This window comes from Coptis chinensis, chromosome 8 (genome assembly GCF_015680905.1).
Source record: "Coptis chinensis isolate HL-2020 chromosome 8, ASM1568090v1, whole genome shotgun sequence".
Classification (NCBI taxonomy): Eukaryota; Viridiplantae; Streptophyta; class Magnoliopsida; order Ranunculales; family Ranunculaceae; genus Coptis; species Coptis chinensis.
This window is the reverse complement of record NC_141463.1, coordinates 32,405,391-32,430,573: the sequence shown is the minus strand read 5'-3', so window position 1 is coordinate 32,430,573 and position 25,183 is coordinate 32,405,391. Positions and strand designations below refer to the sequence as shown.

At 38.7% G+C, this 25,183-nt stretch overlaps 1 protein-coding gene and 2 pseudogenes across 8 annotated transcripts; all 3 read right to left on the bottom strand.

Moving 5' to 3' along the window:
• Positions 1-5,075: 5,075 nt before the first annotated feature.
• On the bottom strand, positions 5,076-8,118 carry LOC147481132 (uncharacterized; annotated as a pseudogene). The gene is made up of 2 exons (XR_015205457.1): positions 7,497-8,118; positions 5,076-6,550 (listed from the first exon to the last, which is right to left on the bottom strand). The product of XR_015205457.1 is annotated as an uncharacterized LOC147481132 (transcript).
• Positions 7,203-12,814, bottom strand: LOC147481131 (uncharacterized; annotated as a pseudogene).
• A 3,596-nt stretch (positions 12,815-16,410) lies between these two features.
• Positions 16,411-24,549, bottom strand: LOC147481130 (Pseudouridine synthase family protein). Of its 7 annotated transcripts, none has more exons than XM_086576665.1 (8): positions 24,397-24,547; positions 24,229-24,313; positions 19,761-19,900; positions 19,323-19,685; positions 18,635-18,697; positions 18,354-18,434; positions 17,703-17,779; positions 16,911-17,600 (listed from the first exon to the last, which is right to left on the bottom strand). In XM_086576665.1, exons 1-7 carry the CDS (start codon positions 24,469-24,471, stop codon positions 17,741-17,743), a joined length of 846 nt encoding a protein of 281 aa, XP_086432791.1. In that variant the 5' UTR covers positions 24,472-24,547; the 3' UTR covers positions 16,911-17,600; positions 17,703-17,740. The 7 variants fall into 7 exon arrangements, with proteins under 7 accessions (XP_086432789.1, XP_086432791.1, XP_086432790.1 ...); XM_086576664.1 differs by having other exon boundaries at positions 17,703-17,745; XM_086576662.1 differs by having other exon boundaries at positions 16,911-17,521; positions 17,703-17,745.
• Positions 24,550-25,183: the final 634 nt, after the last annotated feature.

Genomic DNA, 25,183 nt, shown 5'->3' with positions numbered 1-25,183 from the left:
AAACTCGAGATTCCTTTGAAAGGGTGGAAGGAGGGAATCGAGGTGGATGTTGTGCAAAGTAGTTCTTGATAGGGTGATTCATCACCTTCTCGAAGAAACTCATCGAATTGCTCATCTAGATTGGTTATATCCTCGTTACTATGATAGTCCTCTACATCTTTGAGAAAAGTCATCTATCTCATCCTCATCCGTAATATGTGTATCGACTAGTGTAGGGATGGAAATATTGAGTCCGATCTTCCAAAGGAAAGAAATTTGGGCATATGATTATCGGGGACGTGTTGTTGAAATAATCTCGAAAGCAACGCCTCGATCATGCTAACTTCTCCATCCATAGACGAATCGGGTAATCGTGTCCTTGTTTTAAAAAACATTGACTTCAATAGCAAGATGGCCAAAAGACATGGACATTGAACCATCGCGCAATTAATGAGCGGCGGCGGTTGCGAAAAAGGTCGCCCTAAGATGATCGGAGACGAGTCATTAACGACTTCGTGTCGAGGATGACAAAATCAGCCGGATAGTAAAAATCCTGAATTTTTACCGGAACATTTTCGACGACACCCTTTAGGATACTTAATAGACCGATCGACTAATTGCAACGTCATTCTAGTGGGTTGCATCTCGCCTAGACCTATTTGTCTATACAAATAAAACGGGAGTAAGTTTACACTAGCCCCCAAGTCTAATAACGCGGTCGTCGATAAGAATCTCCTAAGGTGCATTGTATGCAGTGGGGCGACCGGGGTCCTTGTACTTAACAATTCCATTATGTTCGATAGAGTTGGGAATTGTTCGTTAAAAGGCGTCTTTTGGTATATTGGTCTTACGCCTAGTAGTACACAATTCCTTAAGAAACTTCGCATGGTGTGGTAGCTTTTTTATAGCTTCGAGGAAGGGAAGGTTTATAGTTAGGTTCTTAAAAACATCCCTAATCTCCTCGTAATTTGTATCCCTAGTTAACATGGCTAATTTTTGTAGAAACGGTGGTTTTAAATATTTAGCAATGGTATTACCCGGGTGTTTAACCGTGGCTTCCTGTTTCTAGGTTGTGTTGGGCCGGTACCTCTACAAATGGTAGGCTCTTCAGTTTCTATTTCGGTATCTAGTAATATAGCAGGTGTAGGGGCTACTGGTGGGGTAACTATAGGCATAGTTACTTTGTTATCAACCATTCTGCCAGAACGGAGGGTGGTGATGGCCTTTAGCTCACCTACATTTTCATACTCATTACTAGTATTATCGGTTACCTCAAAGGCTGTATTTGTTGTTTTAGGATTAGGTATTTCGTTACCTGGAAACACACCTTTGGGTTGGGCTTTATCTTGAGCCAACTGTTTGGTTAAATTATTAACGGATTGTAGAAGCTGTTGGTTAGATTGAGCCATTGTTTGGAAAAGTTTTTGGCTCACTTGTATGAAGGTGTCAAGACGATCCGGTTGTGTGGGTGTAGTAGTCATGGGTGGTGTGACTGGAACTATTTCACGTGAATTATTTATGGGTGGATTTTGGTAGTTATTATTTACCGGAACGATACCTCTACTAGCATTATAATTATTATAACTACTTTGACCTTGTGCTTGACCTTGTCGAGGTTGCACTTGGTTGTTATAATTATTAAAATTCCCCTGACCCTGTCCTTGTCGTAATGGGGCTTGGTTAAAGCTGTGCGTAGGCCTAACATATTAGTTATTGTACCCTTGAGGTGTGACGTTTTGGTTATTTCTCCAACCGAAGTTGGGATTTTGTCTCCAAGGGGCGTTAGGTTCACTATTAATGGAACAAGCTTGTTCATAGGCTATAGGACAGTGGGAGTCGGGATGCTCAGGGCTCCAACAGAAACTACATGGATTTGAATTTACATTCATGACAGGGATAGGATTTTGTTGAACCGAAATGGCCTCTACCTTTTTAGTGAGTGATTCGATTAGAGTTTTTAGCTCAGGATCGTGTTTAATTTCAAACATACCGGCGGCCTTAACTGTATTAGAAGAACTAGCGGAGCGGTGGATATCGTCACTACCCCCCAGTTGTTTATTTAAGCTTAGTTTGGTCCTCTAAAATTTATAAGCCTCCTCGAAGCTCCTTTGCTTAGAAAACTACCCCCATTCATTATGTCAAGGACTTCTTTATGGTGGTGTAGAAGTCCTTTGAAAAATGCACGAACTAACGTGTCTTTAAGCTAAGTTATGATGTGGACACTCTATAAGGAGATCGGTGAAACGATTCCAAGCCTCCTAAAAATGTTTCATGAGGATTTTGTCGAAAGAAATGAATCTTGGAAAGCATCTCATCCGTCTTTAGGGGTGGGTAAAAATGTTCCATAAACAAATGAACAAGTTTAGCCCACGAGTCCACGCACTAATTAGGCGTTTGGGCGCTTAACCAAGACGCCTTTATCGGGCTAAGGTGAAAGGGAATACCCTTTAATTTAATTTGTTCCGCACCAACCGTAGGATGGTGGAATGTTGTTAGGACTTGTTCAATCCTACGCATGTGCTGATAAGGTTTTTCATGGTCTAATCCATGAAAAATGGGTAACAAATTAAAAATATTTGGAGAGATTCGGAAATCCCCACCGGTCCGCTAGAACGATGCAAGATTTGGGGCTATCGCTCAAGGCTTTGTAGAAGTCAGAGAGAGGCCTCTCTTCTTCGTCGGGCATTGTGTCGGATGATGTGTGTGAAATAGTAGCTAGAGGTGTAGTGGGTGGTATACTAGATAGACTTGTTTGTTGACGCGTTGTTGTGTAATGACGCTCGGTGTTTTTGTTCGCCGCACCTTAATCTCATACAAGGCTAAAACCAAAGTTAGCTAAACACATCAACACTCCAAACAATTACGATATACTAGTATAAACCTCTAACAGAGAGCGAGGTGTGGAAGAAAGGAATACCTGATTAGGTCCTTGCTTCGCTTATGAATAAGCGTCTTGTTTACGCTTGTTCGTGTATATAGCAGGTTAGAACACTGAAAAATATGAAAGATCAAAGTTCAAATCAAAACTGTCGAAATCCGAAAATTTTTGTTAAGGGCGCTGGTTATGCGCTCGGATAGAAGCTGCATCATTTCGGGTAATTTTCAAATTACAGTGTTATTAGGGCAGGCGTGGTCGCTCCTCCACATTGCTCCAAAGTTATAGATAGCTGGTCAGCTCAATGAAGCAGTAGGCCAAGGTCGATAATTTTTACCCGGAATTTTTCAACTCTGAAATGGACAACTACAGTATGAATCAAACAAGGGTGGGTGGGTGAAATGGGACTTTAAGAACAGTACTAACACTACGAAAACAATACGAAAGTGAAACTAAGATGGCAGCGGCGCCATTTGATAAAAGATAAAATTTAATAGTCTTACCTACGAAATGAACGATGAACTCAAAACGTAAGTAAACTAAAACTAATCTTATGATGCTTAATATTTTTATCAAAGTTTCTACTCTCAAGTCTATGAGATATAGTGGAGTAGAGTGATTCGTTCCACTCTTAGTCCTTCCGCATGCTATGTTCTCACGTGTTCGTACTATCTACTTAAAGTCTAATGAGAGATTTGCGAAAAAGGCAACTAGACTACGATGCAACTACCCACGAAATGCAACTAGTCGACGATGGGAATAACTAAGGGAATGCTACGTTGATTCTATGATAAGGAGTTAGAGGGGGATTGATTCCACCTTAACTCGACTCAATCCTATTAACGACGAATCATCGTAATCCGAATTGAACTGCTTCGCAGAACAATTGGTTCTTCCTAATCCCTAATTACACATGGCATTTCTACCAATTAATAACTAGCATGTGAACGATTAAACCCATTCTCATGGTGAACTAATCGTTTCTAGAGTGGAAAGGAAATTACGACGATTCTACGATATTCGGAATCAAGCTTTCATCAAGGCTTCTCAACCCCCTCTAATGGAGGTTTAGCCGAGAATCATTACGCAATCATTTCCGATTACATTTAAACTAAACATGATATAAAGAATTGAAATTTACTTAATTAAACAATAATGAAATCTAATTTAATGACTCAATTGAAATAAAGACAGGAATTGAAATTAGATCTAGGAATGGAAATGACAAAATCGAAATTGATAAAAATACTACTTTATTGATCTAATCAAAATGAAGAACAAGATTCAAAGGTTTAATCTAATACAATAGTTGAAATGGAACTAAACTTAATTAATCTACATGAAAAACTAGATCTAGAATTCATTAATGGAGGCTAACTAATCTAAATCTAATCTAGGTCTAACTATCTACCATTAACTAACTACTAAGCTTTTGTTTTTATACATTCAGATCCAAAAATCGTGCATGGGCTTGGAGCCATGTTTTGGGCCAGAGAATCAGGCCCAAAACCTAATTCTTTCAGTCCAGAAAGGCCTCTTCAGCTGCAGTTGGCTTCAACAGACTTTCCGTCCACTTCTACTCCTCTGATTGGGTCAAGGCTTAGACCATTGGAAAGATCTTTCCGAGCCGGTCGTTTTGACATAAGGTAGGCCCCATTCCGAGGTCTGAGTCCAAATATATGTCCTTCGGAAGTTCTCACGACTTTGTGTCTTTGTTTCGCCCAAAAGGCGACTTTTTAGCTTTTGACCGGGCTTTTAGAAAGGCTTTTCTTCTCGAAACTTGGCATTTAATCACGAACTCCTTAGTAACCGACCTTTGCTCCTTTATCTCGCTAAAAAGTGGCACATTTCTGCACATAATGGACTTTGAAGCCCGAAATGCATAAAACACGAATCGGTGTTAACTCTTAATTATTACTCACATAATTGGTCTAAAAGTATGACTGTTAAAGGGTTAAAACTACAGTTTTGGGCTCTTATCAGTACACGAAGGTATTTCCAATACGGGAGATCAAAAAATACACTGATCTTCTTCCAATTGTGTGGCGATAATTATCATCTCTTTTTCTCTTCATCAACCTTATCACACTCCGCCTTACCAAATGTGATTTGGTCGCACCCATGTAATTGAGCAAGTACATCACTTCCGCTAAAGGGACTTGGGGCAACTCCCATTTCAGTATTGTTATCAAAAGAACTCTTATTCTTTCGATATCTATGATTAAGTGGCGAATTTACGACTTCCCATATAACATAACTTTTTCCCATTTTGCAACCATTTTGAGCATGTCTTCTCATGGCAAGAGGGACATGCAAGTTGACCTTTAGTGCTCCATCCAGACAAATTAGCAAATGCTGGGAAGTCATTAATAGTCCACAAAACAGCTGTATGCATTTTAAAATTCTGTTTTGAAGATGCATCGTACGTCTCAACTCCCTTTTCCCATAACTCCTTTAACTCATCAATCAATGGCTGCAAGTACACGTCAATGTTATTTCCAGGACTGCTAGGGCCAGGAATTAACAATGACATGATGAGAAAAGGTTGCTTCATACACATCCATGGCGGCAGATTATACGGAACTAGAACAATAGGCCAAGTGCTATGAATAGAACTAAGACTACCAAAAGGATTGAAGCCATCACTAGCCATACCGAGTCTGACATTGCGAGATTCTAAACCAAATGAAGGATATCTTTGGTCAAAAAATTTCCATTCCTCGGAGTCAGCTGGATGCCTCAAAGCACCATCTTCGTACGATCTTCAGCATGCCATCTCATATCTTTAGAAGTTTTTGAGCACATAAATAATCTTTGGAGTCTTGGCTTTACGGGAAAGTATCGCAAAACCTTAGCAGCCTTTTTCTTAGGATTTGCAGATGAACTAACTCCGTTCTCTGTACACTCCAATGAAGTTGTAATCCATCTTGACTCACCACATATATCACAATTATCCTTGTCCATGACCGGTTTATTATACTTCCAATACAGCATACAATCATTTGGACATGCATCTATCTTAATGCACTCCATCCCAAGATCCCGCAGTTGTTTTTTTGATTCATAGTGATTCTTGGGCATATTGATGTCATCTGGAAGTGAATCATCCAATACCTCAAGCAACATGTCAAACGAATGATTACTCCAGCCGTTAAGACACTTTACATGAAGCAAGCGTATTAGGAAAGACAATTTTGAAGTCTTAGTACAGCCTGGGTACAAGGGTGTTTCTGCTTCCTTCAACAACTTGTAAAACTTCTGTGCTTCCTCGTTTGGCTCATCCGTACGTGGGTCGCTAGAACTAGACTCATTTGAGTTCTGATTAGCTGGTATGTCATTGTCTATACCAACTATGTTCTGAAATCCTAAAGCATCTTGCAACATTGTATGCATATCGTCACCCTCATTGGACTCGTGACTAGTATTCACCTCCCCACTCTCTCCATGCTTTGTCCAACGGACGTAACTCCGTAATATACCACGATTTCGTATATGATGTTCCACTACATTTTTAGGCCATCGCATTATATTAATGCATCTAACACATGGGCAGTACATCTCGTCACCGAGTTCCACATTTCGATTATTCCAAGCAAACTCTATAAATTGCTGACAACCTAGTATATACTTGCGACTACATTTCCCCACAGTCGGATCCATCCAACTTTTATCCATTAAGATATTGAACTACAACAGCTACACAAGAAAACAATAAATATGACAATCTTGTTTAGTAAAAATATCATATCCTATAACAAGTTTAAAAATTAAATATTTAGTATAACAAAGACAAGAAAATGATCATTACACTAATAAGATTAACATCGTCACACACATCAGTGTCACGACAACATTACACTTCAGGCATGGTCCACACTATTTGTTGATCCTTTTAAGATTTTATTTTTTGTGTTTTTTCTGCTTTCTTCACTACAAGACCAGCTACTACACTAGAAATATTTCCTTCATGGCCAGTGAGATTTCAAGAGACTCCCATAGTACTTGATTATCTCCTCTTGTATTTTAAATAAGTTTAAACATCAACTATCTACTCTACACGCCTTGGTTACAGACTTGGAGTAGAGTTGTAGACGGCAAGAAAATATTATGCTTTTATTTTATTTTTGTCATTCAAATTAATGGATTGGTTTAGGTGCTGTGAGTTGATTCTTATATTCCCACTTGAATTTCTAACTTCAACCACAAAAAACTTTGAGCGTACAAGAAAATAAGTTTTCTTTTCTTTTGTTCAGGGAAGTTCAAAATCAGGAGAGTACAGATTCGGGATCTGCCCAGAATATTATTTCCTATAAAGCTGATGCTCAGTTAGAACCAGACTCTCCTAGCATCAAGAAGACATCAAACGAGCATCTTGACCAGAAGCAGCAGTAACAACAACTGATAAAGACGGCATGTGATGTGTCTAGAACATGACCACTACAACAAGCTAATCTAATAATATAAATGCACAAGTTATGAACTTTACCTCTTAATAAGAAAATAAAAGGCTAAAGCTTTAAACTTAAAAAAGCATATTTTTTACCTACAAATAATATATAAAGGATTAGAAACTCATACATCAGTTATGAATTGTTAACAAGCTAGTTAGAAGGAAGAAATAGTGAAGAATGAATTATTATACCTGAGAAGCAGTAATGAAGGAGGAGCCGGAAGCAGTGAAGAAGGTGAAGGACCTCCGGAAGCAGTGAAGAAGGTGAAGGAGGAGTCGGAAGCAATGAAGAAGGTGAAGGAGGAGCCAGTGAAGTGAAGAAGGTGAAGGAGGAGCCGGAAGCAGTGAAGAAGGTGAAGGAGGAGCTGGAAGCAGTGAAGAAGGTGGCTGAAATGGTGGAAGTTTGGGGGTTCAATTATGATTTCTATTTTGTTATATTTCCATTTGTTCTTTCAAAAGTTTCGGGTTCGATTGTTTCACCAAAATAAACGGAGGGAAAGAATAAAATAGACCGCGGGAATGGGTTTTCTTCACCTTTATTTTTTTGGGCCAACTTAAGAACCTTCTTGCCACCATCGATGCAAAATACCCACTTGTAGCCGCGGCCAGAAACCAAGCGTGGCAAACGGTATGACTTAACGCCACGGCCAAGTCGAACTGGTTGCAAGAAATAAGCCTTTTGTCACGGAAAGCCACAGGCGAGGCAACATGAAACGTCTTGCCACCAATTCTATGTGTCGTCGCAAAAAGTGGGAACTAGCCACCAATTACAGTGGCCGCGGCAAAATGTTCGACGCTAGAAGTCACTTTTTTAGTAGTGGCACTTCTGCTTACTCAGGTGGTGGTTCATGCACTTCATCTGCATCTTCTATATCAATAGGTTCTATCCCATCATGAGTAATAAGATTCTCATCATGAGCTTCAAACTCATGGTTCTCTGCATTCTCAATGCCTTCTGCACGTTCCATAGTAGGAACTTCTGGTTCTTAATCAACAAGATCATTAGTGAAAGCTTGTAGCTTCTCACCCTCCTCGAAATATGCTATGGTTTGGTCTTCCAAAACACAACATCATCTCGACTTCAGATTACCTTCTTGTTAATCGGATCATAGAGTTTATAGCCAAACTTCTCATCCCCATAACCCAGAAAAATGCACTTCTTGGCTTTGTCATCAAGTTTGGATCTCTCATCCTTCGAAATATGCACAAATGCCCTACACCCAAATACCCTCAAGTATCCATAATTAACATCTCAGGCTGACCATACTCTCTATGGATAATCACTATTCAGAGGCTTTGACGGCAATAGGTTGATCACATGCACGGCTGTACGCATTGCTTCTACCCAGTAGCTTATAGGTAGCTTAGAGTGAGACAACATGCATCTCATTCTCTCTACAATGGTACGATTCATTCTCTCTGCTATTCCATTCTGTTGCGGTGTCTTGGAAACAGTATGCTCATGACAAATCTCATGACTCTTGCAATACTCTTCAAATGGCCCAATGTACTCCCCCCTTTTATCTGAGCGAATACACTTCAAAAGGTTCCCTGTCTCTCTTTCCACCATGCAATGGAAATTCTCAAACACGCCAAGTACTTCATCCTTGGTCTTCAGACTATATGCCCATACCTTTCTTGACGCATCATCAATGAAGGTTATGAAGTATAAAGCTCCCCCGTGGGACTTTACTTTTATAGGACCACATAAATTTGTGTGTACTAGTTCAAGGACATTGTCATTTTTGTGAGACGGGAATCTTTGGAAAGACACCCTGTGTTGCTTTCCTACCAAACAGTGAATATATCTATTTAAATGTGTACCTTTGATGTCTGGCAAGGCCTTTTGCTTAGCAAGAACTTTCATCCCTTTTTCGCCCATATGACACAATCTCTTGTGCCACAGTTCAGAGGAAGCTTCTTCTTCTGTCGCATTCACTTATGCTTTACACAAACTAGCCTGTGTTTTGTAAAGAGATCAAGTTTTCTTCCCTCTGGCTGCTACAATGGAACCTCTGCTCAGTTTCCAAACCCCGTTACCAAATGAGTTTACAAAGCCATCATCATCTAACTTTCCAGCCGAAATTAGGCTTAGCCAAATGTCAGGGACATGTCTTACATCCTTGAGTGTCAAGGTGTAGCCGACATTGGTTTCTACATGAACATCACCAATGCCTATAATCTTCGAGACTCCACTGTTACCCATTTTCACTTCACCATATTCACCACAGTTGTAGGTAGTGAAGAATCCCCTGTGCGGTGTGACGTGATAGGATGCTCTTGTATCTATCACCCACTATGTATCCTAGCATGAGGTACTATGACAACACACACCACAATTTGACACAATTCCCATTAGATAGTCGACTAGTGCGGTAGTATCTCTGTCATGCGAGTGTACTTCCCACTATGTAGAGAGCTTAATAGAAACAAAGCCTTAACTTCATCTCTCATATTAATCTTCATCAAATGCAACTAATTGATGGTATTATGTACTTCATTAAGATGCTCAGACATTGAAGAACCTTCTTGGTACTTCGTGTTGGCAAACTTCTTAACGAGCATCACTTTGTTTATTATCGTCAATCTACTGTCGAATGTACCCAATTGCTTTTCTGTCAAGCTTGCTCCACTCAACTGCAACAACCGATTCTGGTTTTTCTCCTCCATTCTCAATGGGTTATGCCAAGTCCTTGCAGTAAAGCAAGTCTTCCATCTTGACTTTCCAAATGGTGTAGTTCTTCCTATTCAGACTTGTCATGCGAGTGTTCACAGAATGGTCCATCTCTACAAGTTATTTCCAACTTAAACCTCCTCTCAGGAATTTATTCAAACACCTTCTGGGCTAGGTTTGAATAACACCCTAGGTTAATCTAACCAAGGCTCTGATACCACTTGTTGGGGTTTAACACCGATATCAATCGATCCCCACTACACAGATAACTTGTATTTGAACTCACTTCAACTCCAGACAAATTCTAAATATCAACTACAACTTAGCTAACATGCCCAACTCTCTAAACAACTATTAACAACATATAATAATATAAATAAGTAAAATGCATACCATAATACAAAGATATACCGTGGTTCGGCCAATGGTGCCTACTTCCATAAGAGTTAATCCTTTTATAAAATGGGAAGGAAGATTACTAAATCAGTCCTATCTCTTTACATGCTTGTTTATCTGTAAAGGTTATCTCTCAATCTTGATTGCTCTCAAAATTAGGTTTCCATTGTATTGCTTAGGTTTTCCAAAACCTTATTTTTGTTTATATACTGCCCTTCCAAATTTGCAGTTACTGTAGCGAATTAGAATGCAAATATAGGCATGGGTGCGGGTGCGCCTTGGGCAAGGCCAATGTCAAGCGTGCGCGCCCTAAAAACACTAGAAGTTGTTCACGGCATGAGCACAGGCGTGCCTTGGGCAAGACCAATTTGAGTGCACGCGCACTCCGACTTCTTCACGCAAACAGAACTTCAGTTTCTCTCCTCATGTGAGGGATAACTCCAACAGATATTTCCTCCTTGAACGTTTGAGGATTATTTTTTAGCAAGTATGTTAGAAAATCAGGTCCAAAAGATGTTGACGTTCTTGACCTTTTGCCACGTCTAGGTTCCTCCTCAATTTCGCTTTGTGTAGGATGGTTACTAGTTGTAGCATCTAAAGTTCTCTTTGTTGAACTTGGCTCTATACACATATTATATGGAAACATATTTTCAAAGAATGAAGCATTCCTTGACTTAATAATCATATTAACATGTATATCTTGAATCTCTGATTTATGAACCAGAAAACGATATGCACTACTATTGTTTGCATATCCAATGAATACACAATCAATAGTCTTAGGGTCCTATCTTTACCTTCTTAGGTTTTGGGACTTCCACTTTTGCAAGACACACCCACACTTTCAAGAATTCGTAAGTAGTCTGATGACCTTTCTACAATTCGTATGGTGTTTTAAGTGTCTTCTTGTTAGGAATCTTGTTGAGTATGTAATTGACGGAAAGCAAGGCTTCCCCCCACAAATTCTAGGGTAAACCATAACTTAACAACATAGCATTCATAATCTCTTTTAGAGTTTGGTTTTTGCGCTCCACAATACCGTTTGATTGAGGTGAATAAGGAGCCGTAATTTGATGAATGATTCCATGTTCATAACAAAAACCTTCAAATGGTGATTCATATTCACCCCATCTATCACTCCATATAGCCTTAATCTTTTTGCTTAGTTGGTTTTCAACTTCATTTTTATAGTGTTTGACCACTTCAATTGCCTCATCTTTATTTCTCAACAAGTAAACATAACTATATCTTGTGTTATCGTCAATAAAAGTAATGAAATACTTTTTACCACTTCTAGTTTGCACGAACTTAAGATCACATATATCTATGTGTATTAAGTCTAAAGGTTCAGTACTTCTTTCAACGGAATGAAAGGATGATCTGGTCAACTTGGATTCTACACAAGTTTCGGGTCTATTTTTATCTTTGGTATATAGTCCAAATTAATTAATCTACGCAAAATATCATAATTAACATGTCTTAATCTACCATGCCATGCATGTGAAGACTCAATCAAGTAAACAAAAGATTCAACTTTATTGGCACTTTTTGGCACAATAGTAAAACAAGACATCCTAAAGAGCACATCCTGAAGTTAGTCTTTACCCATGAATACATCATTCTTAGTTAGAACAAATTTATCAGAAAGATAACTTCAAGCCATTCTTGCTCAGCAGCGACTCAGAAACCAAGTTCTTATGAATGTCAGGCACATAGAGCACTTCATTAAGAGTTAGTTCCTTCCCAGAAGTCAACCTCATCACCACCTTTCCTTTGACTTCAACCTTGGACGTAGAAGTGTTTCCCATAAAAAGTTGTTCTTCTTTTTCCACAACATGATAAGTGGTGAACATTGACTTGTTGGAGCATATGTGGCGAGTAGCACCAGTATCCACCCACCATTCCCTTTTGTTTCCAATCAAGAAACATTCAGAAACCACAACAGATAGGTTAATGTCATTAACATTGTCAGAAAGCTTCTCCATTGTCATATTTGCTTCAGTCTTTTGCTTTTTAGACTTCTTTGGCTTGCGACATTTACTACCCTTATGTCCAGCCTTGCCACAGTTATAGCACTTGCCCTTGAACTTGTTAGACACACACTCCTTTCACCTTGATTAGAGTCATCTTGGCGCTTCCTCTTTCCCTTAGAACTTGAGTGTTCCACAACATTGGCCTTTGCCACCATGGGATCCTTGCCCTTCTTCTCAGATAGACGGTTATCTTCCTATATCTTTAGACGGACAATCAGTTCTTCAAGATTCATATATTTGCGTTTATGCTTAAGATAGTTTTTAAAATCCTTCCAAGATGGTGGTAATTTCTCAATCATAGCAGCCACTTGGAAAGATTCTCCTAGGGTCATTCCTTCAGCAATGACATCATGGAGGATTACTTGAAGTTCTTGGACTTGGCTTATGACGGTTTTACTATCCGTCATTTTGAAATCAAGAAATCTACCAACTATGAATTTCTTCATGCCAGCATCTTCACTATTGTATTTCTTGTCCAACAAATCCCAAAGTTCCTTAGCAGTCTTGAACACACTATACACATTGTATAATGAGTCAGCCAGCCCGCTAAGGACATAATTTTTACACAAGAAATCATCATGAAACCAAGCATCCTTAGCCAAAACCTTCTCCTTGTCGGTTTCATCAGGGCTTACATCAGGAGCCTTATCCCACATAATCATTGCCAAGTTAAGGGTGGTTAGATAGAAGAGCATCTTCAGTTGCCAGCGACTTGAAATCAGTTCCATTGTAATTTTTAGGCTTCTCCCCATGAGGAACAAAATGGAGACCAGCAGTAGGAACTGCAACAGAAACAACAGAGGGGATACAGCAGTAGTAACTGGTGGTGTTGTCATTTCTTTTATACAACCACACTTTGTTATTCCTTTAAACCAAAAAAGAAAATAAAATATAAACAAATTATGTTCGGTAAAAAAGAAGAAGTAAAAAAATGTCTTAAGTTGTTAGGAATATACAACTTAATTGTACTTACTCTTTACCAATCACCAAACATTACAAACCTTTTGTCTTGTAAGTATCTTGTATTTTTTTTATTAAATCTGAGCCTAGTGTAGAACGGATTTCCCCCCGTGCTTGAAGGTTGATGGGAAACTGTCTCCCAAGATAGAACGGATTTCCTTCTATATAAAGCTAGCACTTTAATTCTATAAAATCAGCGAACACAACATAGTATTTGACTAAGAACAGAGGGAGAATAGAAAGATCAGAATTGTGTGATCTGGTGTGTCTTTCTCTCCAAATTCATCCACTATTTATAGGTGAGAAGTTCCTTTTCAAAATAGCACAGTGACTCTTCGAAAAAGTTAGGCACCTCTTTGAAAAGTCACATATTTTGAAAGGACACACCAACATAAAACACTATTTCGAACCAGTGCCTATTTTAAAAGGTCGCACATTTTCGGCATAATGCACTATTTCGAACCAGTGCACCTTTTCGAAAAGGTTTTTCTTCTTTACGTACTGTTTCAAGTAAACCCATTTCATCTCAAGTGGAGTAACTTGGGAGACAAATTACTTATTCATATCTCAATAGATTTGTGCAAATCCATTTTTCTAACGCATACTTGACTAAAAACTTGAAGGTTGTCTTATCATCCAATGTAACAAGGTAACATGATGTCCGTTAGGGAAATTTTTGAACTATTTTTCATTTTTACTGCACCACTTATCTTTCAGTACTAATAAAACTAGGAAATGGCTGGTATGGGTGTCTACTCCCTTACCTTGCTTTAGAAAAGCTAGGGAATGACTGAATGAGGAAAAACTGATGTCCATTTTTATCCTTGCTAGACAGGACGACAAGGGAGAATTTGTCTATAAATTTGGTGAAGACAGGATTTGTCATCACGAGTCTTCTTTATATTCGATTACATATTGGAATTTTTGTTCACTATACATCATTTTTGCTTTTCCATTTGGCAAATGATAAAAAGAGATCGATCTCTTCTCATTTGGAGCGCACATGGGCTACATCCGTTAGATTAAACTGTTGGTTCGTTTTGACCACCTGGCAAGTGACCAAAAAGAAAAACGCAAAACTCAAAAATGAAAAGAAATCTATTTTCATCCGATTTATTAGAGTTGTGGAGATTTTACCTCTTCTTTTCAGTAAGGTAATTAGTCATTGTAAGGGTTTTGAATTATCATGTCTATAAAATTTTGATTTGTACTATAGTTTTGGATTTATGGGACATTTTCTACTTTTGAGTTTTAGCAAGAGAAACTATAATCTTGGAAACACCAATTCATGGCTTCAATACTGAGATTTGGTTGAATGGGGGTAAGAAGAAGAGTTTGAATTGAGTTTTTCATTTTTGGAAATGGAACATGAAGAAAATGATGAACTATGGTGAAGAAGAGAATAGCTCCTAAGAACCAGAACATGCCATTGAGGAAGATGATAAAAAAAGAAACGTTGTTGTTGTTTTTTTTTATTTATTTATTATTCAACAGCCACGTGTTTAGAGATTAGTGTGAGATCTGTTTTCCAGTGGACGATTATACCCTCACGCGCATGAAAGCAGGAGAGATTGATCTCTCCTTATCAGGACTCTTTCCATTTTCTCTCAAAAGTCGTTATTATCAGTGTTATTAGACCTGGCCCGACGGTTTAGTCCGAGCCACCGGTCCATAACTAACTTTAGAAATTATAAAATTTTAATTTGTTGGTACTAAGACTTGAACCTTGGGTGACTATTAAACAAACATTTTAATTTTGAAAAACATTACATATATAGACTCGAACCTTGGTTTATTGGAAAATGAAATGGCTCTAATACTACCTAGACCACTAATGAAAATGTATGTACTAAGTGAATTATATAATATTTTCAACTTAAGTATTGACCCACTGGTCGAACCGGTGACCCAATGACCCAATTTCTTTGCCGGGTCAGTGTCCAGGCTGGGTCTGATAACTATGGTTATTATCACCCTTTATTCGTTACTGTAATTGATTGTCCTGCTAACTGTATATATATATATATATATATATATATATGTTTTTTAACATACTGCTCCAGGACACTTCTAAACTGTTTGGCTATGGTTTTGCAACAACAATTCTATTTGATGTGTCAGTGATGGTTGGTAACTTGCTGCTTAATTATGAGGAATGGTAGCAAGCAGCTCAATTTCTGATTTGCATATGTGCTGTCCCACAATTTAAAAAAGATAAGCAGTCTGCTACATGTAAATACGTGTAAATAGAAAATGGTCCATCTTCCTCTCTCACTTCCCATTCTGAAAATTTTCTTTTCTTCACTGCCTTTACTTCTAGCTTATAGTTCATTAAAATCGTCTTTTATTAGGACTCTATTTCTAACTCAAATTCGGTGTGTAGGCATAGCTAATAACGTAATAAACGTCGCTAATAGACATCAATGGCGAAGATTAAATTACCTAGCTACAACATATTATTATGGTGAACAAACGATAGCAATGTTGATACCATCGGTTGGTCCCATGGATATCTTATGGATCGAGGGTGGGAGGCCTAATAAGCCCTTAAAATTATCCTGAATGTATTAAGCACCTGTGCAAGTTTATAAATGCAATGGAGAAGCACTCTCTTGTGTAACAACAAAGCAAAATCCGCTTCAAACCCAGCCATCACAGAAGAAGACATAACAAATGCTTGAGACTTTGCAAGAGATAACTTGCAACGGTTGCATGTATACTCAACTCAAACGGGTCTACGCTTACCATCGAAAAGAGAGGTTTAAAAACTAAGGCAAAAAGGGGTGCCCAAGAAGGCAAGGAATATCGGTACCGCGAAACACTTCCCCTGTGTCGGCAGCCCACCTATAATCCTTCTCGAGGGACATCAACGTGGGAGTTCAAGTGCACAGAGTCATCGGCAAATGTTTCCACAGGTGGAGAGATAGCCGGCAGTCTCCCCACCCAACAGCCAATTATATAGTTTACACCTGAGAACACAGGGAGGTTTAGGGTTGAAGAAATGTACACTTGCTCCCGCCCCACATCCCTTTCTGAATTATTCAAATCTCATTTGCATCCCCCTTCAAAACTAAAGTTGGAGCTGTCATTGAGCAATGTGGGATATACATCTATTTAAGAAACGAGAAACCAAAGTTGTAAGAAAACGCGCGCTTGGTCCTACTTTTCACCACGTCATTTCTAATCCTTTGGTCCTACTTCTCACGTCTTGATCTTTGGAAATCTGTAAAGGGAAGTTATGTATTGCTTGGTCTTCCTCGCCCTCCAACTGCACGTACTTCTTCTTTCAGCAGCAGCTTGGTATCTCTCTTTCCCTACACTCATTGCTTGTTTTACATCATCCCAAAAATATGAACATCACTTTTTTTCTTAAAAAAACATCATCTTAAAACTATAAACATCACCTTTATGAGTTACTTGCCTTCCACTACCCACCTGTGGGGCAGCACAACCGTTTGTCCCTCGGAATCCTGTCTGTTCGACTTGACTCAAATCCTGAATAGAATAGAATGCCTAGCAATTCTAAAATCTAGTCCAGGCCACTAAAAGTGAAGATATGTTTTGGTATTTTGGCATGGTTACACATCAATAGATGTAGAATGACTACAGTAACAACATGAAACTTGGAAGACCATAAAATTGGAGGTAAGGTCATCTTACTTGGGAATAAAAACAGAAAATGTAATGTAAAATATATCTACTGGATCATATCATCTCTTCGTTCAATTCCCTTCTGTGACGTTTTGTGTTACCAGGCCAGCTGACAGCTACACAATAATTTTATTTTATTTTCGATAATGATTGAGTGTCATCAATCCTTTTGGATTTGAATTGATTGATGAAATATGTTGGTTGATTCTGGTGCAGGCCACATGTTAGCAGTATATTTTGAGATGAGACCGGTTCCTCTAAAACCGCAATCTCTGTACCACACACACATCTCGTATCTCGGTGCACACACACACATTTCAGAGCACACACAGGTATCGAGGCACACACACACATCTCGGATTCGGATCAACGGCGAGATAACACGGTTACAGAGATGATCTCTGTACCCGATTGTAGAGATCTCGACTCCTTTTTGAGACTGATATGATATCAGAAATTGGCCATGGTCCTGCCCGTATCATTGGAAAAGTAGAGGCAAGTTGCTGCAGATTAACAAATCATATCACGCTTTTACAAATTCAGTTGCCATTGCACACATATCCTAGGCTGATCACCAAAATACTGCATCAAATTGGAAATTTAAAATAACCAAATGCATTTGCACATGTTTAGACTAATAACGTAATTTGATGTGATTTGTGAGCCAAACACAGCAATACCCACCTCCATGGCTTTTCACGCATTTGTTGCTGCCCACCCTCTCATCCTATATTGCAACAGAAACCTGTTATCATACAGCTCTGTAGAGCCAAGATGGTGAATGGCAACTCTTATCAGTTATATTAAGAACATTGTTTTGGGGGATATTTATCGACAATTGGTCATTATTAGAGCCTTAGAGGGTTTGATAATCGTTTTGCGAACAATTTCGAGAGAAAGAGGTTATACATGTGAAAGCAGTATTTTAATACTTTCATAACAGACTAGAGTGAATGGAAAGGAATGACAACGGACGAGGCAGACTCAATAAATGATTGCAAACATCATGAGTTTCTGACAAGCTCTTCAGTTTTTATTCTCTATCCAGTAAAAGAATTGCAAACTTCATTTTAGGAAATGGGCATTTCTGGGGTGGCCCCAAAAGACTTCTACATCTTCTTTCCTGTGTCCATATTTTCCTAGAGATTTTAGGCATAAATGCTTCTGTATCTCTATGATTCAATAGAACGGAAGTTTACATTTGCTTATACTACTATGCCGGCCAAAACTAGTTGCGGGACAGCATGATGGAGGTTCTAGGAGCTCTTCATCGTACTTGACAGACATTAGACAGAGTCCATGAGGTGGAGCAGATAATGTATATTTTGCCAGTACCTTACGATCTTGAGAATCCAAAATCATGGGGACAATATCAGGTGGAACAGCTTCCTTTCCAATTTGAAGTAACAAAGCGACCTGCAATATGGAACAATAAATGAGCCATATAGACTTTGCTCACCACACAGTTCTGCACAGATGATCACAAGATTGCATATGTAGCAAGGACCATCTGACAAAGTACAGAATATGTGGACAAAGCTCAACGAACACAACAGTTTTTAGGTAACGATAGGTTCAGTTTAGACCTGGATTTGGAAATAGTAGCAAGTACTTACCATATTGCGCACTTGTCTGTATAAGAAACCAGAACCTTCAACCTCAAGCTGTAATATAGGCCCCTGCACAAAAGCATAGTCATGATCAGGTCAAACTGCCTAATTGTAATTAAACTTGGGAAAGCCAAAGGACTAACTAGAAAGACGAAAGACATTGTGGGTTCAATTATGCAGATACAAATTTCTCGATCTTTCCATCCACAAAATTTGATGCACCAATTGACCCAAGGCACTTCTTGGACATTGGCGACAGTCACACCAAGCAGTAATTGAAACACATGAAGAATCCCTCCAGTCATAAACAGATCTTAAAATCTTATGAATAAATCTGTCGAAGCTCCCACCATGCTGAAACAAGGACCCACACCATTGTCTCAATTTATGCGGTTATAAAGTCATAGAAAGGTTGCAGATGCACTGGTCAAGAATGGACTTTGTACACAAAGGTTTTCCCTTGGTGGTCTTCAGCACCAGACCACATTTATAGAGAGGCTATTCATGATCTGAATGGCTCTCTAATTTTGTACGTTCCTCCGGGAATTCTTTCCACCTTTTCACTATCTATGTAATCTCTATTTTTCATTTATTCATCCCCCCACCCACCCCCCCCCCCAACAGTAATGTACATTCTAGAATGCATACGGAGGAAAAAAAAAAACCTCATGTGGTTTTGTGTCTCGACACTTACCAGTTCATTGACATCAAAACGACAAATATGCTTAACAGGACTCCGAGGGCGGCCCTCTTTTGAGGCGTTAGAAAAGGATGAAAAGTCATGCTCTCCAACAAAATATTTTGCAGCTTCCCTCATAGCAGAAGCATTGAGTCTATAGAGACTATGATTTATGTAGCGACATTGAAATGGATCCATGATAGTGTCATTATATATCTTGTAGTGATATATCTTTCTCTCAGCAGAAAAGCGTGCATGGAATTCAGGCAGCGCTGGACTGATTTCTCTCACTCGGATATCTGAAGGAAGAATACCATTAAGTGCTGCATGAAGGCTCTCCAAGCTGTCATAATTAAAAGGCGTAATGAAATGTGCCACCTGGAATACAATCTATTACAGTATGCAAACTGACAATGCTTACAGAAGTGTTCACAAGGATATGCAAAATCAGACCTGTCCCCAAGCATGAACTCCTTTGTCTGTTCTACTTGCGCCAACCAGAGTGAGCTCCCCACGCTCTAACCTTGTCGCCCTTGTTAAAGCTTTTTCGACAATACCCTGTATGGTTGCTGATGACTGTTGATACTGCCAGCCTGAAAGGAGTAAGATGATAACATATCTATAGTAGTATTGATGAAACATGGAACTACAAGTGCTTTATGAACAAACACATCTTAAATCCTTGATGGCAGAAATAGAATGTCACATGCTTTCTCAAGAACAACAATGCAAAATACTGATAACACATAAACTCTCTGTCTCTCTCTAAATCATTCAAAGCTCAGAGAAACTACTGTATGCTGAATCATGCCAAATGGGGTCTATGTCAATAGTTCTTTTATACCCTAAAACCCCTCTTGTGTGCATATTAGTATCAATGTTTTGTCCTTCTTAACTAACGTAAATGAGCTCAAAGAGCGCTTCTTCCTAATTTCTTTGGGATTTAATCTGGGGCTAGAAAAACATTATAAAGGAAGAACAAGGGTTTGACTTTCATATGAAGCTTCACCTTCATATAAGTTGAATTTCGCCATTTAGGTCAAGATGTTGACTATTTGGGGGACGAAGGAGGCTATTTTGGTCATTTTACCTTGTTTTATGCCAAATCATAAGTAGGTGCCGACACATGGAAATGCCTTCTTAAAAACAACACAAAGGGGGTAATTTGGTTGTTTTACTTGATCTTATTCAACTTCACAAAAACACAGAAAATTATGCGACTTGTCCATGTTGTTATGCTTGATAGGTCTACAAAGTTGATGCAAAACAGATTGTGCATTGGGCAAAGTCAATGCATGCTCTACTATAAACTGTGTTTTTGAGTGCACAGTCCACTTTGCCGTGGAGGTACATGCTAAGTATAATAATTTGATGTAACGTGACCAAATAATCAGACTGCAAGTCTGCATTGCATAGTTGACCAGGTGATATTTGCATTGTTGCATTGCAAATTAGGACCGGACCGCACACTTACTTTGCCATGGAAGTATATGTCAAAAACGTTTTCATGACTCATGTAGCATCACCAAAAATGAAGGCTGTGTTTGGTTCGAGGAATCTAAATTCCAGGAAAATGGAGAGCAGGAATGAAGAAGAAGAGTGAAGAGGAGATGGAAGGACAAGATCTTACCCCATCTGCTCCACCCGTTTAAGGAAAGTAAACTCCATTTTTCCAGAAAGCAAGTTGTTTTACCTAATTTTACTACCCTTAGAAGGAAAAAAACTCTAAATTAATGGCGTCCTGCTCAGAAAACTCTCTAAATTAACAGCGTCCTGCTCATAATCTACCCACGATTTCCATTTTGGTGTTCTCTTTTCGCGTTCTCTGTCCACTCACTATTTACCTAACTACCCATGACTTTCCATGAATCTTGATTCAGTGACCAAACACTGCCGAAGTTTCATAATTTGACACGATTAGATATAGTTTCATATGTTGATATTAAGTGACCAAAAAGAAACCCAACTTCACACTCATTTTCGGAAGCAAGTTTTGAATCCATGGTCTACTTTCTGTTGCTAATACATGTCCATTTTGGCCTAACTAAGGAGGCCGCTACGTGCAATACTAAACTTAAAGTTGAATAATCTAATGTAAATGACCAAATAAAAACCACAAATTGGTTCCAGCAGAGTTTTTAAATTACAAAGAAAACTTTTCCACACGAAAGCATCTTGTTTAGTCAACCCAGGTTGACCCATGTCCTTGGTGCGTAATTGATTTTTATTTTGATTTTTATTTCTTTATTATGAGGGTAGTGCATAGCACAAAATTATGGTAAAAGCTAAAAAGTAAGCAATGGGTGAGGACCTCACCTGGAAATATGGAAGAAAAGATAGAAGAGACAACAAACTACCCCACAAAAACCACCAGCCTCACTCTCCCACTAAGACGTTCGACCAATCTAAGACAAGGTCTCTGAACCTATAATTCCTTCTTTGATATGCAGTGGACATCCAATGCCACAATAGCCCTTTAACCTTTGGCATAGTATTTCAAACTGATATCCCTTTGCCCTTGAAAATATGGTTGTTTCTTGCTTTCCACAGCACCCATATAGTTGCATATGGTAATAGACGCCATATCTTGTCACCAAAGCATCTGTATCTTCTCCTTGGCCATAGTGGTAGAAAATCTTGTACGAACTCAGCTTGTGCAAGTAGTGGGAAAGCTATTAGCCTTGGTTGTGTCAATTGTGCCTACACCTCTAAAGTGCAAGAGCAGTGTAGGAAAAGATGACAATATTCTCATCAAACGTGTGACACATTAAACATACTGGAGATACAATAGTCCCCTTGGGTCTGAGCACATCAGCAGTGAGAATGCAACTCAAAACGTTCCCCCAAAAGAACATTCTCCCCTTCAAAGAGATGGGAACCTGCCACACCAGTTTAAAGGGAAACGAAGGGGATTGGTACTCTTGGTTTCTAACTTCAATAGTTAGAATACTGTAGAAAGAGCTCACTGAGAAGAGACCATTCTTCATCATGCGCCTCAAGCACCTATCGTCCTGGTCAAGTGGTCAGTAATCTCCACCACATCCAAAATCATGGTCAAGTTGGCAAATTGCTGCACCTCCCAATCATTGCTGCATCTCCTTAGAAACAAGTTCCACGCCAATTGATTGTTGACAATGTATGCGTGCTCATGGAAAAGGCTCCTTCTGTTATTTGAGGCATGATAAATTAGAGGAAAAAGCTCAGCCAAGGCCTTATCACCGGCCCAAATATCCAACCAACAGAGTCATTTGTTGCCGTTGCACACTTTGAACTGAATTCCACTTTTGAAGGTGGGTAAGACACAATGAATGCCTTTCCATAGTATTCGGTTACACAGTTAGGCTACCAGCAATGTTGAGCAAAACCATACTTTGAAATGATCACTCCGCGCCACAGAGAACCCTCTTCCGTTAAGTACCTCCATAACCAACAGCCTTGAAGATCTTGATTCATTGTCACCAAACTTCGGATCCCTAGAACACCCTCATCCTTAGATGCACAAACCTTTTGCGAACGGACAAGATGGTACTTCCTGTGATTATCTGTTCGCTTCGGCCACACCTTTTGAATTGCAAATAAGGACATTAAGTATATAGGTAGACTTGAAAGAATAGTACTAGCTAGAATTAGCTTTGCTCCTTTAGATAATAATCTCCTTCTCCACCCTCCTAGTCATCTTTGTACATTCTCAATAACTGGTTCCCACACCCTCCTGTTCTTGTAATTAGCACGTAGGGGAGTCCCAAGTACCTGCAGGGTAGAGTGCCAATAGAGCAGCCCATTACTAGTGCCAAAGAATTCATGCTATCCACCTTACACACTTCGAATATTGAAGTCTTGGACATGTTGATTTTCAGCACTGAAATGGCTTCAAGGATGGTATCATCGGCAAACTGAAACATGGGTATTTCAGGACCATTAGCTGCTGGTTTGAACCCTTTAATGTAGCCCAAATCCACTGTTTTCTTAACCATCTTGGTAAGAGCTTCCATTACCACATTGAACAAGAACGGCAAGATGGGGTCTGGTCTCCTTGGCACAAGCCCCTCTGACTTCTGAAATATCTTGACAGAAAACAGAAAAGGAGGCTAAAGTAATGCACCTATTAATCCAATTCCGATATTTCTCACCGAACCCCATCCTTTTTAGTAAGTAATCCAAAAACGACCAGTTTACATGATTGTAGGCTTTTGAAATATCAACCTTACATAGGATGTCGTTCTCTTTATTCTTCAGCCTAGTGTCAATGCATTCATTCGCAATCAATGGCCCATCCAAGATTTCTCTACCAGCGGCGAAAGCACTTTGTTGCACTGAAATAATTGATGTCAGTACAACACGCAACCTGGCTGGAAGAACCTTGGAAATTACCTTACAAATACCTCCCACCAAGCTTATCGGTCTGAAGTCCTTGAGTGATAGGGCGCCCACCTTCTTAGGTATTAGTGTGATAAAAGTTGAGTTATTCCTTCTATCCAAAGTAGCTTGATCCTGAAATTCTTTAACCACAGAAATGAAACTGTCTTTCAGAAAATGGCAGCAGTTCTTGAAAACCGTCGGGCCCGGGAGCTCCATCACGCCTAGTTCAGTAATAGCTCCAGGCAATGGATCTTCTGAGTAGAAGGATTCGTAATCTTCAGCTACATGCTCTCTAATACAACCATTGTCACTGACCTCTATGCAATCAATCAATAAGCTATTGATACTATTGATATTGTTCCTTGCATTGGCCGTTTTATGGAAAAATCTTGTGTCGTTCTCAATTTCTGCCACCAAGAAATCTCTACTAACAGGATATTTCAGACCTGTCCTACTAAAACAGGAACTAAGTCCATAAGCTCCCTTGTCTGTCTTTAGTATCCTGATTTTCACTTATAAAACAACAGCTACATAATAAGATTTTAGCATTAGAAAAGAATACCTGAGAAATGGGTGCCGTCGTAAGCAATGACCATGCGCCACTTATAGCTAGGCGTTCCGTAGAGGTTTGTGTCCTCCGTGTTTTTCTGCAAATAAACAAAGTAATAAGTATATAAAGATGACGAGTAGTAAAACAAGGAAATGAGTATAGAGAGAGAAAGCAACATACCAAGTTGCAGCTAGAGTTTGAAAGAAGAAGATGTGCAGTTGGTGGGGAAGGAAGACCAACTAATAACGAACCCATTTCGAGACTCTGCCTTCAAACACTTCCTGCAACTTTATAATAGATTTCCGATATACTTCGTTACAATTTATATCTACTAGTCACTCACTTATCGTAATAAGTAATACCGGTCCACTCGTTATGTAACACGTTCTGTTGAAAATGAGAGAGAAATTATATACTAACTAGCATTCAGGTATTATGGTTCTAGTTTTATATATTTATTTTCAATTATATTAATATTATATATTTGTTTCATGGACTTCACAATCCTTAACTTGTAAATCAAATAAAAATAGATGGGATAGTGATTTGGACAGATTCAAAACAATATTTTATTCTTTTGTCATTGGAACTGTAAATTAACAAATAATTTTTAAACTTGCAATAGTAAATTACCAAATAATTTTTAAACTTGCAACAATTAAAAAAACAGTGGCAAGTTAAAGTCGAACCACATTTTGAAATGGAGAAATTAGTAAGAATAAATTTAATGAACTAATAACTAACTAAATTGATTTTAAAACAATTTTTTTTTTTAGAACTAATTTAAACTAAAAATGAAATTTTACTTCTAAGTACTTCAACTAAATAATTGTTTTTCAAGAAATTAATAAATGAATAAATCATAATAGTGAAAGACTTCAACCCTAATTAAATAAAAGATTACTTTTATATTTCCAAACATTCATTCTCCAATATTAAAACTACAACATACTACGACGATAGCCAA